This window comes from Heterocephalus glaber, unplaced genomic scaffold (assembly GCF_053883595.1).
Source record: "Heterocephalus glaber isolate CG9 unplaced genomic scaffold, H.glaber_assembly_v1.0 deba00001666, whole genome shotgun sequence".
NCBI lineage: Eukaryota > Metazoa > Chordata > Mammalia > Rodentia > Bathyergidae > Heterocephalus > Heterocephalus glaber.
This window is the reverse complement of record NW_028258406.1, coordinates 13516541-13543487: the sequence shown is the minus strand read 5'-3', so window position 1 is coordinate 13543487 and position 26947 is coordinate 13516541. Positions and strand designations below refer to the sequence as shown.

The following is a 26947-nucleotide window of genomic DNA, read 5'->3' as shown; positions in this document are numbered from 1 at the left end:
TTGGCACAAATCATGGTTATTAATCTTTTACTGAGTCTTTTAAGCTAGGGTAGAAACTATAATGGCAAGTGACTCTGTCTTATCTAGCATCTCTCTGGCATTCAGCAAAATTTGTGACACATGCTAGGTACTTGACTAATACTTGTTGGAAAGAAGGATGGGATGGATAGATGACTGGAAGGATGGATGAATGGATAAATAGAAAAAATACAATTCTCATAAAGAGAACAGATACTGATCTCACCAAACAGGATCTTACTAACTGAATTTAAGCCAGGAAAATTATACTTCTTAGATTTTCAATAATAAATACAGATTGATTGGCTTATTTGACTGTCATACAAAAGTGCAAGGGATAGACAGAAAGTAAAATATCAAAGCCAAATCTGGAAACTAATAGGATCAAAGTTATTTCCTTGGCCCAAAATGAAAAAAAAAAAAAATACCCACATTGGTTTTGGAAGCTATCTTAAAATGCATTTCTAACATTTAATTTTTTGCAAATGGTTTTCTTTATTATGTAATATGTTATACATCTCTAGCATAATGCTGGCAAGTTTTTCAGACAGTTATATGCTCATTGGCAAAGTGTTTCCCAATATTACAGTAAACTTTAGAGCTGTGTGCCATTCAACGGCTCACATGGCATTTCCGTGTCAGTGTGTTGCTTTTCACTGCATTCTGCTCACTCATCCCTTGAGTGCTTCTTGCCAGCTTTTGCTTTTAGGATGCAGTAGATTTGAATTTTGGGATAAAAACATGAAAAATGGTAGGAGAGCCCAACCATGTCGTATAATTAGAAACATATTGTACAGTGAAAAACAAAGCAGGTTAGACTTAGTTTTCAGGACTCTGTGACTTTTGGAGGATTTTTGTGTAACTGTTTGTAATTTGAACAACTTTTGTAGAAATGCCGTGATAGAAAAGTTCAACCTGATTTTAAAAACAATTGACTACTCTATCAATACATGCGTATATATGTGTACTAGATATGTATATATTTAACAGTGTACATAAACCATGTATGCAGAAAAATATGCATATTATACACGTTAAATGTGTGTATTACATATAAATAACCAATACACAATGAATATATAGATTATTCTTCTCAGCTTGGCACTAGAGTATTTATCTGATCACCTGTGGAAAGGAAATGTCTGAGGCTCTCCTTTTGAATCCCTAGAATGAAACTGGAAGATTATTACAGTTTCAGATAGTAGCTTTTGGTGACAGTTTTTCCCCTATAAGGAAGTGAAATGATGCAGAACAATGGTCCAGCATTTCCCAAAACACTACAAAAGAATGAACCAGAATCAGTAAAATGGCATATTGCTTTATGTCTTATTTTGGAAATTTTAAAACTTTTTGGCAAACTGTTTTTCCCTGGGAGAACTCCTTGTCCTAACTTAGCAAGTTCTAACTGAAAGGTCTTGCTCACAAAACAGAGTATGTGGATCATATGTGGTATGTTATTTTATTTTGGGTTTTTCCTTTTAAAGCTTCCAGAGTAAGTCAGGTTAATCTGGTTTGCTTGCATTGAAATAAACTGATATTTGGATTCCAGTATAAATGGAGCAAAGAGGCAGTGTAAATATAACTGCACAAAACTGCTGTGTGTACAATAATCCAGAAACGAAGCTCCTCTGAATGAAGCTACCATCTGAAAATACATCCCTTACTAACTCTGAATGATTTTCTTTTTTCGTTAAGCTTATTGATACATTTTAGATATAAAATACAATTACATTCATCATTGGGATCTTGTACCTTTACATGAATATCTTGGTTCTTAATTTTTCCCCTTCCCCTACCCTCCCTTCACCCCCTCCACCCTTCTCCATTTGCAAAGACTTTGTTTCCGTTTTTTTCCTTTTCTCAAATTTTTTCTTTTCCCTTCTTTCCTTTCCCCTACTGCTCCCACTTCCCCTACTCCTTTAGACCTTTTCTTCCTTTTACACAATATCAAGTATACATATCTAAAATTACAATATCAAAATTCAGAGGACATTACCACAGATTTTACTGAATTTAAAAGGATATAGAAAGCAAATTACTAAAATACTTTTTGAAATTAAATTTGACAACTTTTAAGAAGTACCTTGGAAGACAAATTAATGCAACTGACTCTGGAGGAAATATAAAATTTGAAGGTCTAGCCAGGGGTTTATCTCAGTGGTTTCACCGTCAGGTGCGCAAGCACAAGGACCCGATTTCTGGTACCAAAAAAAAAAAAAAAAAAAAAAAATTGAAGGTCCAGGAATTTAGCTCAGTGGTTCTGCCACCTGCCTTGCAAGTGCAAGGTCCCGAGTTAGATCCCCAGTACCAAAAAATAAATAAATAAATAAAATTAAATAAAATTTGAATAGCACCTATTAAAGAAAGTGTATTCCTATCTTGAAAACCTACCCATATGACAACAACAGGCTCATACACATTTTAACTGATGAATTATATCAAACATTTAAAGCAGAAAAAAGAAAGAACACTTCTCCCCTCATTTTAGGAAATCCAACATTGTGATAATATTAAAACTGGATAAAGATAATAGAGGAAAAAAGTATGAACATAGATAGAAATTTGTTTAACAAAACAAACTATTAGAAGTTGGATCTGGCAGTATGTAGAAAGTGGTTTTATTATAGGAATGGCAGTGATGGTTCAGCATTGAAAGATCCACCCCCAGAAGTCATCATTTGAACAAAGGAAAGGAAAAAGCCATATGATCCTGTCAGTAGTTGCAGGAAAAATATTGGACTAAATTCTACAGCTGTTCATGGTAAAAGCTATCAGAAACTAGAAGTAGAACAGAACCTTCTCAACAGATAAGACATGTACTCCATACTTCAGCAAAAATGCCTTATATGAATGGAGGAGATACAATACTTTCTCCCCAAGGTGGTGAACAACTGTAGATATGTGTACTCTTCATCTGTCCATTAAACATTGAAACATAGGCCCAAACCAAAATAGTCTGGCAATAAAAAAAAAATTAGCATAGGATTGGCAAGGTATAAGTAAAATCTTTATATGTACATGAAATGATCATCTACAGAGAAAAATACTAAGAAATCTCTAGGAGCCCCTAGAACTTGTATTTGAATTTAGCAGTATTAGAAAACACAAGGTGTATATAAAAATTCAGGTCTATATATAATTGCTATAAATGAAGAATTGGATATTGAAATTTAAAAGTTATGTAGGAGTACAAAGGACTTAGAAAAGTAAAAAAAAAAAGTGTTGGAAGACATTTATTACCTAATTTTTTTTTTTTTTTGGTACTGGGGCTCGAACTCAAGACCTTGTGTTTGGGAGGCAGGCAGTGGAACCACTGAGCTAAATCCCCAGCCCTTATTACCTAATTTTAAGACTTCCTCTAAAGCTACAATAATCAAGGCAGTGTTGGCATAAGGAAAGACATAAAGATCATTGGAACAAAACAGAAAATCTGGAAATAGAACCACACATATATGGTTCACTGAGTTTTGAAAGATTATTTAACATTAACATTTTATAGAACATAAACTCAACTCAAGAGCAGAGGAAAAGATAGTGTTTTCAGAAAATGGTTCTAGAACACCTGTTATCTGTATGTAAAAAATTAACCTCAACCCTTTATTTCCACACATAAAGATAATTTGAAAGGATCTATGAACCTAAATATGAAAGACAAAAACTATAAAACTTTAAGAAGAAATTATAAGGGAAAATGTTCATGAATTTAGGGTAGGGAAGAATTTCCTAGGATACAAAAAACATGATGTATAAAAGAAAAAAAATTGATGAATGAGGTTCCATCAAAATTTAGAACTTTAAATGACATCGTTAAGAAAATGAAAAGTAGTCCTTAAACAGACTATATTTATAATACATAAAACCTATGGCCAGAATATATAAAGAACTCTTACAGCTCATTAATAGACAACCCAATTAAAAAGTAGACACAAGAAGATGATAAATAGCCAGTACATCACAAGGAAAGGTGTGCAATACTAGAATCAGAAAAATACTAATCAGTATAATAATAAGATCATATTAACACTCATTAGGGAGATGAAGTTAAAAGTTTTAAAAGAACACATGTCAGCTTAGGTGTGAACTAGTTAGAACTTTCGAATACTGCTAATGTGAATATAAAAAGATAAAACTATTTTGGAAAACAATATAGAAATTACTTGTATTACTGTTAAGAACCAACAGTTCTGTTCTTAAGTTTTTACTTAAGAGGAATGAAAACACATGTTTACAATAGATTTTGTATGTACAAGTTGACTATCCCTTATCTGAAATTCTTGGGACCAGAGTGTTTCAGATTTTGGGTTGAAATCCACTTGATTTGCAAAGAGAATAGCTACTCTTGCTGTTTTTCGGGTTCCTGTCACATGGAGTATTGTTTTCCACCCTTTAACTTTCAGTCTATGAGTTTCTTTTTGAATTAAGTGTGTTTCTTGTATGCAGCATATTGTTGGATCTTGCTTCTTGACCCTTTCTGCCAGTCTATTTCTTCTGATTGGTGAATTGAGATCATTAACGTTGATGGTTATAACTGATACATATTGACATCATTGTCATGACTTTTTCTTTGTGTTGGATTCTCCCCCTTTGCATTTAATTTGTCACACCCAACAGATTCATTCTGCTGGGCTTCCTGGAGTTGTGATCCTCATTGTCTTTTCCTAGGATTTTGTCTAAAATTTTTTGGAGTGCTGGTTTGGTATTCATGAAGTTCCTAATGTGCTCTTTGTCATGAAAGTATCTTATTTCTCCATCCATTTTGAAAGATAGTTTTGCAGGGTACATCAATCTAGGTTGGAAGCTGTTTTCTTTCAGGGCTTGGAATACATCACTCCAAGCTCTTCTTGCCTTGATGGTTTGTGTTGAGAAGTCTGCTGTGATTCTGATGGGCTTTCTTTTGGACGTGATTTGTTTCTTTTATCTAACTGCTTGAAGAATTTTGTTCTTCTGTTGGTTTCAGGAATCCTAACTATTATATGCTTATGTGTAGTTTTTTTTGGTCAAGGCTAGTTGGAATCCTATATGCCTCACTTATCTTTATGTCAAGTTCTTTTCCCCTGCTTGGGAAGTTTTCTGCCATCACTTTTGTGAACAGTTTTTTTTTTAATGTCATCTGCACTCTCTCCTCTTTCTTCATTGACTCCAACCAGTCTTATGTTATTCTTCTTTGCATCGTCTAGCAGGTGCTGGATTGATTTTTCATGGTTCCTTACAATTTTAAACCAATTTTTCTTTTCCTTGTCACTAATTGCAATCTTATCTTCTATATCTGAAATTCTGTCCTCACATTGCCTCATTCTGGTCTGTAAGCTTTCAATGAAGTTTTTAATATCCTGGAAATCTGTTTGTATGTGTTTTATGGATTCCATTTGTTTCCTATGTTGGGATTCCATCATGTTCCTCAGCTCCTCTATTTTTTTAATCTGTGTCCTCTCTAGATTCATTAATCATGTCTTGCATTATAGGCACAATCTCTGCTGTTATGTGAGAAATTATTTCTGATTTCATTTTTTCCAGATCCTCTTTTGTTGCCAGTTCAGGGAGTCCAGGTAGTTGAGTATCAGATTGTTCCATCTTGTTTCCCTTTGGGGTTGCTGTAGGTGATCTGGAAGTCTGTTTTTGAGGCTTGTTTACATGCCTTCTCATTTTGAAGGGGCGGGGGGGGGGACGTTGCTGCTGGCGCCTGCACGGCTCACCTCCTCTGCACTGGGAGCAGTGCTATGGTGGTCCGGGAGCCTCCTCCTGGGCACCAGGATTGGCTCACCTCCTCTTCCCTGGGAGTGGTGCTATGGCAGCTGGCAACCTTCTCCTGGGCGCTGGAATTGGCTCACCTCCTCTGCGCTGGGGATGGTGCTATGGTGACCAGGGCGCCTCCCCCTGTCTGCTGGGAGTGGCTCTCCTCTTCTGCCAACTCTGAATTTTTTTTTTTTTTTTGGTACCAGGGATCGAACTCAGGACCTTGGCTTACTAGGCAGGCACTGGAACCACTGAGGTAAATCCCTGGCCCAACTCTGAATATTTTTAAAGCAAATCTCAATAAAAATTAAAATTCTTTTACATTTAAAGAATCTTCTTACATCCACGTAATTTAGTAAGACCTTCCTGAAAAAGAAAATACATTTAACAACATGGTTTGAAAAATAGGCTAAGAATGGAGATCCTGAGACTGCCTCTGTGATTAAATGCCTCAGCTCATATCTGTATTTTATCCAAAACACATACTTTATTGAGCAGTAGTTATACTGAGCTCTTTAAAGAACTAAATGTGGAAAATAATAACATCAAGATGAAACTTTAGAGGAATTCAGGAATATAAAATACAGCCTTTTTGCAGGAGAGGACATTGTAGCTACCATTGAACTACCCTAGGCTTTTTTATTTTTTATTTTGAAACACGGTCTTACTAAGTTGCTCAACCAGGACTCAAACTTGTGACTGGGCCTTCCTCAATGCTGGGATTACAGACATGAGCCACTGTGTCTGGCTGACCCTTAAATTTACATGGCATTAATGAAAAAAATCAGTGTGGACACTGCTGGATTTTCATATATTTTTCTGCATTAGAAGAAGTGGCAGCACAACTAGCAACAGTCTTAGTGCTTACTTTGTGTCAGGCCTGTTTTCAGTGAGTTACATACAGTAATCTATTTAATACTTACAACCTAATGAGTTATACACTGTTATTATCTCCAAATTTATATACAAGATAACTAAATATAAGGAGATTGAATGTTTATTTTAAGAACGTGAAGCAAATAAGTCAACTGTAGAAGTGGGGTTTGAACCTAGGTGTCACGTTTCAGAGCTCATACTCTGAACCACTCCATTATTCTGCATCTCACCTATAGATGAGTCTAATTTTGGCCATTAGAATTCAAAACATAGGAAATGACCTGGTCATAGCTCTCAGAGCCGCCCCCAACAACGATCAGATTATGTGGAAGAACAAAGGTGACTCCTATCTCTTAAATGTGTGAGAATTTGCAAAGCACTTCTACCTGGACTTGTTCTTTTAATCTTTACAGTAAAAGTATGAGTTTGTTATTCCTTAAAAATAGACTACTTATTAAATATGTGGCACTCTTTTAGATTGCTGGATACAGTAGTGAATGAGACAATATCCTAGCTATCATGGAGCTTATATTCTTAAAAGGATTGTATAGTAACTATATTGCTACTAACAGCCATCATTACATGTGAATGCATCAGAAGTAGGATAGAGCTGGCAGGGAAGCAAAATATTTTCCCTGAATTCTGGAAGGCTCATAAAAGCTTACATGGGATGATCAGTTTTTTAAGCACCAATTTCATTTTATCAATAGAAAGTCAATCCTATGCCATTTAGATATTAATTATTCTTCACTTGGTATTATTCTCTTACAAAAAAAGTTTGTTAATTTTCAAACCCTTTGTATGACGAACTCCAAAAGACATCAGAAGTCTGTTTCTCCTTGTGAAACTTTCTGAGCTGGAATTTGGGAACGAGGTAGTAGTTAGATGTAAGAATATCCAGCCCTAAATATGTATGTCTATAGGTTCCCAGCTGCTGGAAAATCCTAATTCAGTAGGGTGTTGGGAGAAAGAGTTTATATAGTCTTTATTTCTTTCTTTAGGAAAAACAAGAACTCAGGTCCTTGTGCTTGCGAGGCAGGCAGCAGAACCACTGAGCTAAATTCCCAGCCCTAGGAAAAACAAGCCAACATTCATTTTTAAAGCTTCTTCAAGATGGACAATGTTTAAAGCTTGATGTTGAATTTCAGATGTTTGCTTATATCAAGTGACATTGGAAAAACACTTCACTTGAAATGTTTAAACACACAGCAAAGGAAATTTGAAGATGAATGAGAATATCATTCGAAGACTCTGCAGTCTTTCTTGTTTTGACATTTGTCTCTTTTAAAGTCTTTCCATTTCATTTTTACTTTTTCAAAAGCTGTATTTCAAAATAGTTATCACTTCCAAAAATTCCAATTCATGCCATATCAGCTTTATTCCAGATTTAAAGTGCCTAGTGTCATTTGGGCTGTGTCATGTTTATCGGTGGAGATGTTGTATCCTAGTATTATAGATACATGAGGTAGGTAGAAACATTATAGTCAGATAGGGCTAAGTCCTGGAGAAGGCCAGGACAAAGGTGTAACAAACCACAGCACCACATCAATTAGACTTCCTAGCTGTATGCACAGAAAGGGACAGACCAACTTAAGCCAAGGGGATTTGCTGGAAGGTTACTGGGGGCTCTTGGTATTGTAGACAGCTAAGTTAGTTATAAATATTATATCTGGTTATACAGGGGTGGGTCTTTTGCATGGAGGATAGTGTTGGCCCAAGGGACATTCACTGAAGGCCAGAATTGTAAAAGGAGAGAAACTATACATCCTTGTGCTTCCCTAGGGGACAAATATCAGTAATTGATATTCTAAATAGGTATCAATCACCTGGGTGGGGGTTCAAGGTCTTAACCCAACCTCTCAGGGAAATATCCCTGACTCCCACCCTTACTGAAAATCCTTGTATGCTTGCTATGTGACTTGGTTTGCAATTGGACCACCATTACCTAAGTGACTATACTTGTAACCTTATTGGATATTCATCACTGTGGCCCACATTGTACTGACATGAGTTTCACCCTATAAAACTTCTCTGTAAAGTGGGGTTTTTGGCTACCTGCTCTGGACCCCTCCTCCCCCTCAGGAGCTTTCCTATCAAAAAATATCTTCCTATTTTTAACCTCCCTCCATTCCTAGGGACTCATTCTTCGATTTCTGGAGAGCAAGAACTTGGCCTTTCATACAGTTAACAGGTCGCAAAATATAACATTTCATATTTCCCGTGACACTAGAATTGAAAGTTGGTGATATAGTTCATAGACTTTGTTTCTGTTTAGCAATTTTTCATTTTGCTCATTTGGGAATGTATTAATCAGCTTTCATATTGCTGGGCACAACACTTAGCACCCACAATTTAAAGGAGAAGAGGTTTAATTTGGCTCATAGTTTAGAGGATTCAAGTCCTTGGTAGCCTGGCTCCAAGGCAGAAACATCATGATGGAAGCACGGCAGAGAAATACTTTGCATCTCAAGGCAGCCAGGAAGCCAAGAGACAAAGGGAGAGTTGGGGAGAGAGATATACCTTCGAGGCATGCCCTCAGTGACACACCTCTTCTAACCAGTGCATCCCACCTCCTAAACAGCACCTTCAACTGTGAACTCACCAGGGAACTGAACTCATCAGTAGATTAATCCACTCATGAGTATAGTGCCCCAAGATCCAATCATGTTACAGAGGCTCCACCTCTGAATACATGAGACCTTTGGGGGAGATTTTAGATCTAAATCATAACAGGAAATCACAGAATAAACAACAGACTCCAGATATTTTTGAATAGCTCCAATTTAAGCAATCTTCCATTGTTGCATCAAGGATTAAAGAGTTCACATTTCTCTTTCTGTGACATGTGTGAAGTACTGTTGAGAGAAGTCTTTAGGACAGGCATTTACTCACTTCCTATGTTTTTCACAAATATTTTAACCAGTTTTTTTGGGGGGGGTACTGGGGATGGAACTCCGGTCCTTATCCTTGCAAGGCAAGTGGCAGAACCACTGAGCTAAATCCCTGGCCCCCAGTTTTGGTTTTTGAACACCTAATATACCCAAAGTAGGGTATTTTATCATGTATCCTACAGTGTTGCTGCAATATTATCTGCCACAGGTCACAATATAGAGATTATTTTGAGACTTAAAATGTAGTATTTTAATTTTTTAATTACCCAAGACTAGATGTAAATGTTGTAGGCTGCATTATGAAGCACAAGTGTAGTTGGATAGTTTCCCAATGGATTTTTTAAAAAAATGTTAATAAATGTTTTGCATTTATTTTTATCAAGAAAGCACATGTACTTGATTTTAGAAATTTAAATATATAGGAGGCTTATAATGAGAAATTTTACTCTTGGATCCCATTTCTCAACTTGTCCAAAAAAAAAAAGCTTATTAAGCCTTTTGACTGTTTTTACATTTATATTTTTAGTTACTTTATAACTCTAAATATGCTTATAATTTTGGCTGACACATTTCTTGATTTATCAAAATTCAGTATTACCTGTTGACTCAGCAGATGTTAAATAAGGATTTAACTTATTTGTACTAACAGCTCCCCACTTCTAATATGCCACCATTTTTAGTTCTTTTTGTCTCTTATTACTTCTGTATCTTTAAATGATATGCTGTGGTTTGGATCTGTAATGTCCCCCAAAGGCCCATGCATTGGAGTTTTGGTCCTCATGTTGGTGGGTGTTGGAACCAGAGCCTAGTGGAAGGATCACTGAAGGCATGCCTTAGAAGGGGATATTAGGACCTGGCCACATCCTATTTTTCTTTTTGCTTCCTGGCTACCATGACATGACAAGCTCACCCCACCAAATACTTCCCACCATGATTTGCTGCCTTTCCATGGGAACTATCCACTAGAAAAAAAATTAAAAAGTGCTGTGCAGCCTACCAACCAGTGATTAAATTTTCTGAAACAATGAGCAAAAATCAATTCACAAATGGAAAGGGGACCAAGAGATGGAGGGACAGGAGATGGAGGGGATGAGAAAGGGACATGAAAAGAATGAAGATGCATTAACATACATGTATCAGCATCTAATGATGAGTGAAATTATTATATACTGCAAAGATATACTAACAAAAATAAAAATTAAAAAGCACCGGGGATTTAGCTCAGTGGCACTGTGTCTGTCCTGCAAGCGTAGGGTCCTGAGTTCAATTCCCAGTACAAAAAAAAGTTAGCTTTTCTTTCATAAGCTTACTATCTCAGGATTTTTTTTACAATAATGGAAAGTTAACTAATACAACTTATTCCTTTATTTCTGTCTCATGAACTATAGAAAATAATGATTTCTTTATGAGATGAGAATATTTTCATCATAATTCTTTGGCACTGCTATAACAAAATACAATACTAGATAATTTTTAAAGAACAGAGTTTTATTTTTTATAATTCTGAAGGCTGGAAAGTTTAAGAACCAAGGTACCAGCAGTGTCTGGTGAGGGCATGTTCCATCAGTAATGTCTTCTCACAGCAGAACCCTCACTTCCAGGAGGAAGAAAACAGGAGATGAACACTGTATTCTCACATGACATGGTTTAGGCAAAGAACAAAAAAGACCTAAGCTAGTTCCCTCTGGCCCTTTTATAAAGCACTTAACTATTCATAAGGGTGGAGCCCTTTTTGATGTATATACTTCTCAAAAGGCTTCAGTTAGTTGTAAAATCTATGACAAACTTGTAGCTAATAATGCTGAAACAATGAATGCTTTCTTTGTAAAGTTAGAATAGAGCATAGTTGTCCACTCTCACCAATTCTAGCCACTATCACATCAAAGATCCTAGTCAATGCAATAGACTCAGAAAAAGAAGTAAAAATCATACAGATTGAAAAACAAAAGGTAATAGAACTATCTCTGTTTAAAAACATTGAAGAGAAATTTTGTATTAAAAATTTAAATAGGAAATCCCAAGGAATCTAAGATGATGTAGTTGAACTCAGCAAAAATTTATTGAATTTAGTGAAGTCTCAGTACACAAAATAAATATAAAATATCAATTCTGTTTCTATACATTAAGAAATAATAGCAAAATGAAATTACAGACAATGCCACTGACAGTAGTATGAAAACCATAAAATATTAAGTAATATACTTAAAAGAATGTTACAAGACATGCACATTGAAGATTATAAAATATTTCTACAAGAAATTTAAAAAGATATAAATAAATGGAGATATATTATACTTTATAGTGAAAGCTCTGTTTTATTAAGATGTTCTTTTTTCCCAAAGTAATATATATATTAAAATCAGTCCCAATTAATAAATTGGACTTTAAAAATTATATAGAAATAAAGGAACTTAGAACTGTCAAAATATTTTTGAAAAATGGAAGACAATATTAGGGTATTAACACTCTGATACCAAGACTTAGTATAAAAGCATCAGTAAGAAAATATATTATGTAAAGCTAGACAAATCAACCAATGAAACCAAATGCACTGTCAGGAAATAGATACCCACTTATACAGTCAGTAGATTTTCAACAAAGCCACCAAAGCAATTTCATGGTATAAAGGAAAAGCTTATTAATAAGTGGAATAAATTTCTGGAGCAACTTATTAAATGCACTGAAACAAAATAAATGTTAGTACTGGTACTGACCTCACACTACACACAAACATTAATTCAAAGTGTGTAATAGACATATGCATACAGGTAAAAACTATGAAACTTCTATTAAAAAGTAGTAGAATGTCTTAGCAGTTATTTCTTAGAATACCAAAAGTACTAACGTTAGAAGAAAAAAATCAGTAAATTACACTACAAAAAATTTAAAACTCTTTATTAAATGACAATGTTAACAGCTGAGCCACAGAGTGGGAACATAATTTGCTATAAGTATATGTGAGAAAGGAATACAGTCTGGAATATATAAAGGACCTTTACATTAAAAATACAAAATTCTCTCCCTGAATTTACAAATTATTAAACAAAACCTTCACAAAACAACATATAAGAATGTTTAATAAACATTTGAAGATATAAGAATGATATCATTAGTCAAGAGAAAAATGCATATTTAATTAACACTTCCCAGCCACTAGACTAGCTAAAAATAAAAGTACTGAAAACATCAAATATTGGTGGGAATACAGTAATACTGAAAGTCTCACATAGTGCTGGCAAGGGTGTAAAACAGGAAAGACCTTTGAGGAAAACAGGATGTGCTATTACAAACTTAAATATATACCTGCATTAATCCCTAGCAATCTCACACCTAGTTATTTACTTAAAAAACCTGAAAGCATGTAAAATCCTACAGAAGAACATAAAGCCTTGTACAGGAATGTTTATGATAGCTTTGTGTATAGTAACCAAGTGACCATCAACAGGAGAATGGAAAATAAATGAAGTTATTCAGACAACAGAATACTATTTATATAATAGCCTACTACTCATTTATCAACAGAATAATACTCATGAATTAATTGTTGATACTGTTGTTAGATTTAACAATAAATACAAGCAAAGCTGTCTAGGGTGACAGAAATTAGAACTCCCTATTTGAGAAAGACCTGTCTGGAATGATGGAAATGTTCTTTATCTTGATTAGTATATAGGTTAATTGGGAGTATATATTTGACAAAACTCATAGAACTTTAAACTTAATATCAGTGTATTTTGCCACATGTAAATTAAACTCCAATTGCAGGTATTAAAAACCTAGTCTTTGCCATTTTCTACTGATCTTTGGAGAAATATTTATTAAACCTTGGGTTTTCAGTATTCATAAGCATAGGAAAGGTCAAGATATTTCTCAAATTCAACATATCCCAAAACAAAGCTAGTCACTCTTCACTCCTTTTGACATGTGGATACAACCCAAGTTTCATTCTTGAATTCACGTTCTGTCAGTGTTAATACAATTTTCCATACCAGACTCAAAATATTCTTGTATTCTTTGTCTATGTCTTTTTTCTCATTATTGATTTCATCTAATTGGTGGAATTTCTTTTATTCTCTGCATTTTCTTTTTAGCGTCCTTTTTTCCTATTACTGTTACTCTAATTCACTCTCTTAGCAACAGTTTCCTCCTCACTATCTTACTATAACATTACTGCCACATTCATCTTCAAAAAACATATTCCCAGTCAAAATTTATCTGATTATAAAATTATTTCTAATAGCTCTAAATCAGTCTACAAAATTTCAAATTTGTTATTCTGGAATTCACACTAGTTTTATTCTCCAACTTTGTTAAGTCTCTCCTTTTATTCTCCAAGTAGGTAGTGACTTGTTTCTCTCTACATCTTTACTATCGGTAAAGAAAATATGTACCATCTTATAATTTTAACATTTATTTGTTCCTTTTTTGAAGATACCAATAATTGTATTCAATGAGAAGTTTGGGAATTGCTCTGTTGCTTTTAAAGGTTATATGAAAACACTGCTACTGAAGCTTAATCACTTACTTGTTTATTTAACACATATGTCTTGAGCCCCTATCATAAGCCAAGCATATACTTAGAACTGTAGATTTGTTTACAAACATAATAAAAATGGTGCCTGTTTTAACAGAGCTCTAAGTGTACCGTATTAGAATTTTAAAAAGTATTTATAAGCCAGGTGTGGTGACGCACACCTCTAAATCCATCACTCTGCAAGGCAGAGACAAGAGGATTGCAAGTTTGAGCCCAGCCTGAGCAACTTAGTGACTTACCAAGACCCTATGTCAAAATTTAAAAAAAATTTTAAATAAGGCAGCCTGGGATTAAAGCTCAGTACAGAGACCCTGAGTTCCGTACCCATTACTGCTCCCCCAAATTTGTAATTCAATGTGATAAACAGGTGTGTATCATATGTGTCACAGTATCTGTGGATTAGTCATTTGTGACTATTGTGATGGTTGACTTGTGTCAACTTGACTGGATTAAAATTTAGCTGATAAAGCATTAACCATTTTCAATATTTTAGTAGGCATCGAGCCTATCCCTCTTTCCCTTTGGAAAGAGAATCCCAGGTGGTCTGACAATTAATTAGAATGATTGTGCTCTCCTGGCAGGTCTATGTGGGTGTTTCTGGAAAAGATTTGTGCTTGGGGTGGTGGCTGAACTGAGGAAGGTCTTCCTTCCTCGATGCGGACAGTCACCATCCTAACAGGTGGAAGCCTGGATGGAACACGAAGAAGGAAGAAGGGTAAAATCTTGCTCTTGGTCTTCCTGGAAACTCCCTTTTTCTTCTAACCTTGTACTTTATAACTCCAAGTTCTCTGTCCTGTGGGCTCTAGGACTCACACTAGTGGCTCCATGAGCTCTTGCGCCTTTGGCCTTGGGCTGAAAATTATACTGTCAGCTTACTTGATTATGAGACCTTCAGACTGGGACTGAGCCACACTACTGGTTTTCCTGATTCTCAAGCCTATCATGGGAATTTTCAGCCTCTATAGTTGACTGAGCCAATCCCCTTAATAAATCTCTTCATTTTCTTCTCTCCTCTTCCTTCCCCACTTCTGCTCTCTCTTCCCTTCCTTTCTTCTCTTCTTCCTGACTCCCTTTTCTTCCCTTCTTCCTGCCTTTTCTCTTCTCTCTCTCTGTCTCACCAGAGAGCCCTGCCTGTAACAGTAAAGATTCATCAGAGAAATAGAACAAATACAGTACAAGGTGAAAGAAAGAGACACACAGACAGATGTATTTTAAGGAATAAGCTAATGTGATCATGAAAACTTACAGCGTGTCTGCCTGGCAGCCCAGCAGGCTGGAGATCCAGGGAAGAGTAATACTGCCACTTGAGTCTGAAGGCAGTCTCCAGCTCTAGGTCTCTCGAAGGCTGTAAATCAAGGAATTGCCCAGGCCCATAGTGTTCCCAACTGGTACAACACTGCCTAACTGGAATAGAACGTATTTCCAGGCTCATTCACTGGTTGTTGGCATAGTTAAATTTCACAACATTAATAGCCTGAGGGCCTTAGTTCCTTGCTCACTGTTGGTTTAGAAACTTCCTTTGTTTCTTTTCCAAAGAGCCTCTCCATAGGGCAGTTGATAACATGGCAGCAGATATCAACAGAGTGAAAAGGCAAGAGAGGTGTCACTTTCCATAACTTTTGTCACATCCAAATTATGTAGAAGTCAGGTATAGCTTAACCCAAGCTCAGTGTTGGTGGTACTGGGAAGGAAAGATTCACAAGGATGTTAAGTCATGCAAACAAGGAATATAAAACTTAGACTTCTTAGAGGACGTTGCTTTTGGCTTTTGGGTGAAGAAGAAGGGAAGAGTCTTTTCCAAAGACAAAGAACAGCTTGCGCAAAGGGTTGAGAAATTGCATGGCTGTAGGAGGAACTGAGATTCTTTATGGTCAAGGGTAAGATACTTCAGAGTTATTCCGGGGTGAATTGGAACTCATCAAAAGAAATGAAGAGTATCCTATTTAAGAATCTGAAGTGGGAAGTAGAGTAGCTTTTTGATTGGAAACTCTAAAGCAAAGACAGAGTAGAGATCAGGCTTCTTACTCATCCATCTACATTTAATTTTGGCCTAGTATTAAACATTTAGATGAGGAAGTTGAGAGAGAAGATAATCAACTTGGTTATGAATCAGAAGCCCAGTATCTAACTTCGGAGCCACAAGCAATAATTTTACCATGACCTATAAATTAAGGGAGTAAGAAAGATCACTCAGCTTTTCAAAATGCTGCCAGTATCTGAAATGGTTGGACTAGATAATACACTGCAAATTCAGATGTCTGCAGGGGCCAGCCCTTAATTGGTCTGAAAGGGAGTTGGGAGTGATGGGGAAGGTGGCAGTTGGGAAGCATAAGCCTCTCTAAATTCACACACCCAACTGCTCACCTCAGCCAGTCATTTACATGAAGGACACTGTCCCAATGTTGTCAGATCTTGTTTTTATAATTTTAAAACATTGTCAATTCAAGTGTTTCTATAACTTGGCATATTTCAAATAGAACATGCATGATGGCTGTGTGTTCTAAACGCCTAGAGAGTCACTGGAAGTTCCCTTCTAGTTAAAATGTTTTAACTCTACAATAACAACCTGGAGAAAACATGAAATATTGTTGTGATCTTCAAAGATTCAGTTAAGGAAATGAGGCTTCCAAAGTGTCTACCAGTGGGGTAGAAATGCCTACTGGCAGAGACACAGCAGTTCTTAACAGGTGATATCCATTGGAATCACCTGTGCAGTATTTTTCAAATAAAGTATATGATGAGGGCTCTCCTCTTGAGAGTCCAGTTCAGTACATCCTGATGAATACGATGCACCCCTATTTGAGATTCACTATAATATTATTCGATTTAAGAGTTTAAGTCAGAAATAGTTTGATATTGGAGAGGATGATGAGAACAGATATTCCTTGTTTATTTTTTAAAATTTATTTATTTATTTATTTATTTTGGTACCCGGGATCAAACTCTGAACTTTGCGCTTTCAAGGCAAGCAGCTGAACCACTGAGCTAAATCCCCAGCCTGGGCACAGATATTCCTGATGATGAACTTAAATCTGATTCTTGAGAAAACAGAGAAACCCTGTAGGTTCTTGAGTGATAAAAGTATGTAATTAAAGTCACATTTTAAAAATTCTCTGTGTGCCCATTTATTTTCTATTCGGATATTTATCACCGTTATAGATAGGATGACAATTCTGATAGGATGACAAGTCTTCTAACTTTTTTTCAGGATAAACTATAAGTAGAGCCTACTAAAAGTTACTGATAGTACATAAAATGTGATCCCATGAGTTAGAATGACTGGAAAGAATTTCACAATTTAGTGAAAAGGATAAAGAAGGAAGAGAAAGGAATGATGATACCATTCTCTTTTGCAGGTTTGCTGTCTTTGTACTTTCATGATGCTGTAACAAAATAACATAGACTGGGTAATTTTTACAGAATACAGATTTATTTTCTCCTAGTTCTAACAACTGGGAAATCTCAGATCAAGGTGCTGGTGGGTTCAGTTGTTTGGTAAGGGATATTTTCTGCTTCAATGAAGGTTCTTGTGGAAGTGAGGACTAGTATGTCCTCACATGGAGGAAAGCAGAAAAGTGAGCTGCCTGCAGACTGTGATAAGCCTCATTTATCAGGACCTTAATTCCATTAATGAGGGAAGAGCTTTCATAGCCTTCTCAATACCATCACTTTGAGAGCACCATCAAACAGTTGCATTCTGCTCTTAGTCCTCCATGAAATTCATGTTTTCTTGAATGCAAAATACATTCATTCCATCCCATTACCCTAAAAGTCTTAATTTGTCCTAGCATCAACTCAAAAGCCTATAGTCGAGAGTCTCATCTAAATAAAACTCAAGGCACCTTTGAAACTGAGGCACATTAGCCAATTATGGCCAAGGCATCCCTGAAGATGTCTGACATGCCTTTGAGTCATTCTCCCATTGTCTTGTTTTGTTTTGTGTTTTGGTACCAGGGATCGAACTCCGGTCCTTGTGCTTTCGGGGCAGGCGGCAGAACCACTGAGCTAAATCCCCAGCCCATTCTCCCATTGTCTTGATGAGTGGTGCCAGGTGTCCTGCTCTTCATACTCACCTCCTCATCCAAAGGCCACATGGCTGCACCCTTAGTTTTCCTTCATAAATATTAAGCTATTTTATTCATTACATGGTCAGCTGAGAATTTTCCAAATTGTTAAGTTTTGCTTTTCTCTTCTCACATTTAAGAAGAGCCAGTAGCACCCTAAATACTTTGCTGCTTAGAGATTTCTTCCACTGAATATCCTAGTTCTTCACTCTTTAGTTCTGCCTTCTAGAAAGTCCTAGGACAAGTTCTTTGCCAATTTACAACAAGGATGGCCCTCCCTTTCTGCAGTTTTTAATACTTTGTTTTTTGTTCCCAGCTGAGACCTCATCAGAATAATCTTTACTCCTGTTATTTTAATCAGCATCATGACCACAAACACTTGGATGATCACTAAGAAGACTGAGGCTGTTCCTATAGCTTTTCTCTTCCTCTGAGCCCTCACTGAAATTGTTCTGAGTGGTCCATTCATGGCAGTACCAGCTTTTCACAGTATTCACATCAAAACTCTTCTAGCCTCTACCCACTACCAGTTCCAAAGCTGCTTATACATTTTCAGCTATTATAATAACACCTCACTCCTCTGATAACAATTTCTGTCTTACCATATTGATGCTGCAGTAAAAAAATACTACAGTGTAGGTAATTTATAAAGAAGAGAAATTTGTTTTCTTAACTTCTTACAGGTTGAAAAGTCCAAGATTAAGATATTAGTAGGCTTAGCTTTCTGGTGAGGGCAGCTCCCTGGATCTAAATTCCTTCCTTTGCAAGGAAGGAATTTTGCATCCTCACATGGCAGTAGGCAGAAAAGCCAGATACCAAAAGGTAGCAACAATTTCATAAGGGCCTCAATCTCAAGGAAGGAGTCCTCATGGCCCAGTCAGCTCTCAGATGCCCACCTCTTATTACTATCACATTGGCAAGGAACACGTGCAAACTATAGCACTGTCCTGCAGTGGACACCCAGGGCTAGGAAGTAGGGAGGGTGTGAAGAATTGAAACTGCCGTGTTCTTTTTGCTCTTCTGTTCAGTACGGTATTATGTGAATCTTGCAAGGACAAAGTAGTGTGGCTCAGTAAGCCTTTGAAAAAGAGTTATATTTGGAGGAATTATATTTTAAATCTATAAATAATGAGATTCCTGACAAACTATTTTTTTCTTTTTTTCTTTTTTTTTTTTTTTTGGTGCTGGGGATCAAACTCGGGTCCTTGCACTTGTGCAGCAGGTGGCGAACCTGCCAAACTTTTTTTGAGTTAAAGTCCAGAATATGGGAGGAATAGAAAGGTTCATTAATGTGATAAGTTAACATTTCTAAACAAATGATACAAAATAAGTCTTTTTTTTATTGCTTCTAAAGACCCATAGCCACAACCATTTTGTCACTCTATGCTTGTAACAATACATCTTTTATTATATTTTCCAAAGTAAAAGGGTACATGGTTTCTCTCTACAGTGACAGACATGTTTTCTTGAACAATTCCCAGTAAAGGTCACACTGAAGATTTGAGTCATAAACCCACCCAGTGATTTAAACTTGAGGCTAAATTTAAAAATGGTAAGCTTGCCAAGTTCCATTGAAAGCCATGGTGTCATTTTGGATTACTGTAGAATAGAACAGGATCCTATGGGATATTGTACCTTTCTTAGTAGCAGTATATAGTTTTTCTCCTTTGTGTCATTCTCAGGCTGTGTTGTTATCTACTTTTACACTAAGTCCTGGAAAATAGTATGTAATTTCATGGACCTACTTTTTTAAAATTATAAACTACTCAATTTTCTGGCTTTTCAGTTATCAGAGGATTTCTACAATGTAAAAGCATTATCATGTTTGTTGATAGTTTCTCTTAAATGCTACTTTCCTCACTGAACCTTTCTTGATTCCCCAACAGAGAGAATTCCAACTCCTCATGATCCTCAAAGTACTTTTTCCTTGCAGATGTCACTCATACATCCAATGAGATCTTGTTATATCCCTCTCAGTGCACCAAATGCTTTATATAGGTGGTCTTACTCAATTTTGAAAACATCATCTAGGGAAATATACAGATGAGAAAGCAGAGATGAGAGAATTTGAATACAATGACTAAGGTCATATGGCTAGGAAGTGAGAAGCAGGAATGCTGCCTCATCCTTAGTCTCATTAGCACCACCCTCTTTTGGTTGACATTCTAGCTGTATCTCTCTATGAGACAGTAAATTACCTGAAAAGAAAGACTGTCTTGGTTATTTCAGTGTTCCTGGAATTTTCTGATTATTGACTGACTCAAATGTCCAATGAAAAGTGGCTGAATAAATACTTAAAATTAGCATTGGGATTTTTTGACCAATAAAACTGCTGGTTTTTTGTTTTTTGTTTTTTTGGTACCGGGGATTGAACTCTGGTCCTTGTGCTTGCGGAGCAGGCGGTGGCACCACTGAGCTGAATCCCTGGCCCTAAAACTGCTGGTTTGGGTGTAGAACCTTAAACTTTGTATGTAAGTGGTAGGTAGAACAAAGAATGCTAGTTTAGAACATTTTAGGAAGGGTTTCTATTTATTTTGCATCCCTATTACTTAGGGTAGAGTCTGTTCCAGGGCTTCCCCCTGCATTGTTTATTAAGCTGTTCTTCCTTCTTTCATGCAAAGGTGAACTAGCTCTGTCACTGTTCTTTTTTTTTTTTTAACCAAGTCACCATCCCAGGCTTCCAGTTCCACAGAACTTGAAAAATACTATCAATCACGCCCTCCCAGCTTCTTTATTTATGACTTAAGCTTCAGCTGCTAAAAATAAAAAAGCAAAATTTGAAAAATTATGTGTTACCTTCCAGGTTCCATTATTTTCTAGCCTTTCTGAGGCACTTCTAGGTGCAGTGTGGAAATGAGCTAAAAGTTCCAAGACATAGAAATGCAGCCATATTCTCCGGGATATCCACAGAGGATGTGGGTTCTGTTCCTAATTGCATTAGAAAAACCAAATATTCTTTCCCTGGGACAGTGAAAGAGCTCTGAGTCATGTGGAGAGGCCAGAGGAAGATGAGAAGTTGCTGTCCTTGATGTAGGCAAGCACACAAACCAGCACCGTCACACCAGAAAGCCACTGGTTTCCAAGAGCCTTGCTCTTTTTACCTAAGGAAGAATGGAGGAAAAAATATATTGCTTAAAGCTGGGTGTCAATATTTCTGTGGGCCTAAGGCAATATTTAGTATAAAAGTAAATTAGAAAAGACAATTTCACAGTTAATTTAGTAATGTTTGAATTAACTTAGTAAATTGTGGTGTTATTTGTCCTCTTGTCAATTCTGTTTGTTAAATATTCTTCTAAATCACATAGGACATGGAATGAAATGAGTGACAGAGTTAGCCCTAAGGGTTTTGAGTGTTAGAGGACACAGCTTCTAAGCCTGAGGCAACTATCCGTACAAAATTTTTTCTTATCTGTGAAATGGAGCCAGGACTGTCTGGCTGCAGGGCTGTTGTTTGGGTCAAAGAGCCCATTTGTCTGGAGCCCCTGGTACAAAACCTCATACCTGCAGGTTCTCAGGAGACAGCCTTGCTTCTCTGTGCTCCTATGCTGTCCCAGGTCTTCTGTCACAGCCTGGATATGTAAGGGGAAATATAGACATTTGCTTAGTTGCTAAACAATTCTGGCCATTAGTCGTTTCTAAATACAATGGTGAAAGATTAATGCCTCACCTTGTAGTTATAAACAGAAAGATTTGGAGCACATAATTAACAAATATTAACAACAGGCTAACAATTCTAGGCTGGGACTGGCAGTAATGGTACTTTGAACATACCCTAATGGTGTGCTTTTCTTTGTTTCTAGAAGCGTCTGGCATGTCAAAGGCATACTGTCTTCCATGGGACTTCTTTTGTGAGCAGCTTTCATTTAAAAAACTTTAATGAGTTTGCTTCAACCACGTTCCCAAAGAATATACTTTTCTTCTGATCTGCTGACTGCTTTAAGGTTTGTGTTATTTTTTCATTTTTTTTACTGAATATATTATTGATTTTAAAAATTCTTTAAAATGCATAATAATAGTAATACTCCATTTTATTAAGAACTCTGCAACTAGAAAATGCATAAATTAAACTCCTTTGATTTCATTGAGAGATGATTATAAATTAAAAGAAATATGCCATGCTACTTCTCATACTTATTATTGTGCACTCTGTGGAATGTTACAAGGATGTTAGCAATTAACTATATTCCATCCCATTGGCTTAAAACACATTTTATTTCTAGGTTCACAAAATACATTATATTTTAAAACATTGAAAATCAAAACTGCATTTCTCAATATCAACTGGCATTACTGACCCTTTTCAAATTGTAAAATCTCACTAAACAAAGTTTTCATTTAGTTCTACTAGGAGGTACTCACCTTATGTTTCAAAACAGACAGAACGGGACTTGTTTAGAGGTGTGTGTGTGTGTGTGTGTGTGTGTGTGTGCGTGTGTGTGTGCGTGCACGCATGCCCATGCCTGTCAACAGTTTGAAAACTAACAATATTGTTGCCTTCTCAAGGAAAATGCTTGCTAGTAGATCAAGCCTTTCATTTGGAAGTATGTGTTTGCCATTGAGATAGTACCAAGTAAAACACTTTTATTTTGAAGTCATTTTCTGATAAAGTCCTAACCAAAGGCTAAATTCAGTTCATGCATCTTCCATTGCTGGGTAAGAAAATAGGATATAGGGTAAGGTCTTGTGCATTGAGTGGATGGAAACTAAATGAAGAGCAAGAAAGAAATAACAACAGTACTTGCTAGCATGACATGTCTTTTTCCCAAAGGCGTTTACTTCATTTGGTGGGACTTTTATTCTGTCCAAGGTGACAGATGTTTTCTTCCTTAATAGTCCTTTACTGTGTTTTACTTTCTTTATTTCTTTTATTTCTACTGAGAAATCAAAGCAGATTTTACTGTAGTACTGGGCTAAATTCGAGTTTTCCCACTGCACCCTTTCTTATTGGGCCTCATGATTAGCTCACATTGAAGAGTGAGACAGACAGTATTTCCTGAGAGACTGGACAGATAGAAAGTTGTGCCTCCATTTTCCACCCTCCAGTCTGTCAATTTGGTTGGATGTACAGTGTGTTAGATCTAATAACTGTAACCATGGAAACAGAAGCATTGGGAAAGACTTGAGAAGTTAACCTAAATGCTCTTCCCTTGAATACAAATAAGCTTTTACTTGAACTTGAAACCCATAAGAGTCTAGTTGGGTTTTGTTTGTTTGTTTGTTTGTTTTTGGTACCAGGGATTGAACTCGGGTCCTTGCGCTTGCGCAGCAGGCAGTGAAACCGCTGAGCTAAATCCCCAGCCCTAGAATCTATTTGTTTTAAAATATTCACCCAGGGATCTAGAGTCATTTTTTTCTTTTTCATTGTGGGAAAAACCCCATAAAACATAAAATCTACCCTTTATCAAAATTTTAAGTGCATAGTTAACTACATACACACTGTAGCACAGCAAATCCTTACTACTTTTTTCATCTTGTTTGACTAAAACTATACCTATTGAATAGCAACTACCATATTCCCCCTTCTATCTCCATACAACTGCTATTCTACTTTCTTGATCTATAAGTTTGACAATTTTAGGTATTTCATATGAGTGGAGTCATTCAGTATTTGTCTTTCTGTGACAAGCTTGTTTCACTTAGCAAAATGATCCTAGTTCATCCATGTTTTCACATATGGCAAGATTTTCTTCTTTTGTAAATCTGAAGAATATTCCTTTCTAGGGATAGTTTACATTTTCTTTATTCATCTGCTGATGGACTTTTAGATTATGGATGTGAATCTAGACTTCTGTTAACAATGTTGTAATGAACATGGTGTGCAAATCTCTCTGCAAAAACCCTGTCAAGTTTTTGGATGGATACCCAGAAGTAGGATTGCTGGATTTTATGATAATTGTATTTTTTATTTTTAGAAGAATCTCCATAATGTTTTTTATAGTAGCTGTCCAATTTTGTATTCTCACCACTAGAGGTACAAATATTCCAATTACTCCATGTTCCTACCAATACACTCTTTCTTTCTCCCTCTCCCCCTCCTCCCTCCCTCTTTTCCTCCCTCCTTCCCTCTTTCTCTCCCTCTCTCTCTCTCCCTCTGGCTCTGCTTCTACCTCTTCCTCTTCATCTCCATCTTCATCTCCATCTCTCTAATTACCAACCTCACAGATATAAACTGATAGCTCATTTGCATTTCCTTGATGATTAATGATGTTGAGCATCATTTTATGTATCTGTTGTCTTTTTGTAAGCTTTCTTGGGAGAAATGTTTATTCAAGTCTGTGACTGTTAATCCAGATATTTCAACTTCATTGAGTTAAGAAATGCCCAGCAGATTAATAGAACAGGCTCCTATGTATGTCTGTTTAGGTCATGAAGGCACGGGCTTGGGTACTGTCCTTGCCCATTTCTCTCTGGCACTGTTCTCTTGGTCTGCTTTCTGACTGCCATGAACTATTAGTTTAGTTCCACTATGCCCTTCCGCGATGGTTTTGCCTTGAAGCCTGCTAACCGTGGACTGGAATCTCCTGAAAGTATGAGTTAAATTAAACCTTTCCTCTTTTAAGGTGTGGCAAATATTTTGTCCAGCAGTGGGAAACCTGACTAATAGAGTACAATGTCCTTGTCCATTTTTGAATTTTTAAAAGTTTTATTTTATTTTATTAGTACATATTTGCAATTCATGCAGTTTACAGTCATCTTGGGGAGTGGTTACATGTACATGTTCCACCTTTTTTTCCCTAATCCTCTTCCCCTCTTCCCCCTCCTCTGGTTCCCCTATCACTATTTTTGTACTTATTTATGTTATTTGTCTTAGCTTATGTTATGGCATGTAATGTTTACACTGATTGGAGTTATTAGGATCTTGCACATGGCACATCTTTATTCCTCTCACTTCCCCTTCTCCTCCTCCTCCTCACTCCTCTCCTTGCTCCCTTTGACCCTTGCCCTATTGGATGAAATCTGTCCCCTTTTGAATTATATGTTTTTTGTTACTGACTTGTAAGAGTTTCTTAATGTTTACAATATCACACCCTGATCAGATGTATTCTGAACAAATATTTTCTCCCATGCTGTAAGTTACCTTTATGTGCTGTTGATTGCTTTGTTTGGTTACAGAAGCTTTTTAGTTTGATGTAATCCTACTTGCCTACTCTTGCTTTTATTACTTGTGTCATATGGAAGAAATCATATCAAAAATCAGCAATGTGAGGCTTTATGCATGTGTTTTCCAAACAATTTTGTTGTTTCAGGTGTTTTAAGTCTTTAATCAATTTGGGGCTGCTTTTAGGGTATGTTATAAAATTAGGGTCCATTTATTCCTTTGCATGTGAATATCAAATTTTCCAAAACATTGTGTTGAAGAGACTATGCTTAACTTATTTTGCAGTCTTGATATCCTTGTCAAAGATTATTCCATTAAATACACATGGGTTTATTTTTGGACCCTCTGTTGTCTTCCTTTGATCTATAAGTCTGACCTCTATGTTAGTACCATGTTGAATGTTTACGTTCATCATCTGGGGAGATACATGTATTTAATATATCTAATTCTTTTTATTCCCCTTCCCCTCCCTTCTCCCTGCCCCCACCTCTGGATCCCCTTCCCATTTGCAAAAGATCTCTCTCTATTTTCTATTGTCTATCTTTTATTTTATTTTTTAAAATTATTTATACTTTCTGTTTCTCATATAAAATTGCCATTGTGATGTTTTGACATCAAGAAGTATAAGGCCTCCAGTGTAGTTCTTGTTTCTCAAGATGTTTTGTTTATCTAAAATCCTTTGTAGTTCAATCTGAATTTTAGGATAGTTTTTATTTCTGTAGGAAAAAATGTCTTTTTTTCCCAAAATGGGAACCATTAGCCATATGTGTATTTTGAATACTTGAAATATAACAATAGTAGGAGTAAGAAACTGGATTTTTAATTTAATTTAGTTTTTCCAATTTTTATTATGTGTTTGTAGTACATAATATTTACATTCGTAATTCATCATAGGTGCTAGATACATGTATTTAACATATCTTAATTCTTATTTATTCCCCTTTCTCTGCCCCTACCTTTAGATCCCCTTCCCATTCACAAAAGATCTCTCTCTTGTTTCTTATTATTTTTTATTTTGTTGTGAAAAATTATTTATACTTTGTGTTTCTCATATAAAATTGCATTGCTTCTGTGATCTCTTTGGTTAGTGTTGATATTTTTTGCAGTAATAAGTCTTGGAAGCCATAACCATGAGATATCTTTCCATTGATTTTTTTTCAGCACTGATTTGTGGTTTTCAGTGTACATGTATTTTGCTTTTTTTGATTAAATTTATTCCTGTTTTACTTTTTATGCTGTGTTAAATAAGACTGTTTTATTAATTTCCTTTTTGGATGGTACATTTTTACTATACAGAGATACAAGTATTTTTGGTGTTGATTTTCAGTCCTGCAATTTTTCTGAGTTTGCTAGTTTTAACAGTTATTATTAGTATAAGGATCTCTTAGAGTTCACAACATATGAGATAATACCATTAGCGAACAGAGATAATCTTACTTCTTCCTTTCTGATTTTGATGATATTTTGCTGCTGATTGTTATGACTAGTATTATGTTGACTGAAGTGGCAAGAACAGCATCCTTGCCTTGTTTCTGATCTTAAAATGTTTTAGATTTTCACCACTGAGTTGGCTTTTTACATATAGCTTTTGTTATGTATTGTAGTAATTTCCTTCTAGGCCTTATTTGCTGACTTTTACAATCATGAAATGTTGTTTTGTCAAATATCTTTCAACATTTATTGAGAAGGTCATCTGATTTTTATTCTTTTTCCTGTTAATATTGTGTGTCTC

The 26947-nt window shown here is 36.0% G+C and overlaps 1 protein-coding gene across 24 annotated transcripts in view; it reads left to right on the top strand.

The window, feature by feature from the left end:
• Enox1 (ecto-NOX disulfide-thiol exchanger 1) overlaps positions 1 to 26947 on the top strand; it is a 571647-nt gene that overhangs the window by 269505 nt on the left and 275195 nt on the right. For 23 of the 24 annotated variants that reach the window (XM_087197407.1, XM_087197408.1, XM_087197410.1 and 20 more), the window contains one exon: positions 21917 to 22057. Coding sequence is in view for 15 of the 24 variants with exons in the window: in XM_021257898.2 (XP_021113557.1) it covers positions 21993 to 22057 (65 nt within the window). In the remaining 9 variants the exon portion in view is untranslated. Of the gene's footprint in view, positions 1 to 19649; positions 19669 to 21916; positions 22058 to 26947 lie in introns of those variants that run through there. The other variant, XM_087197397.1, reaches the window with a different exon arrangement.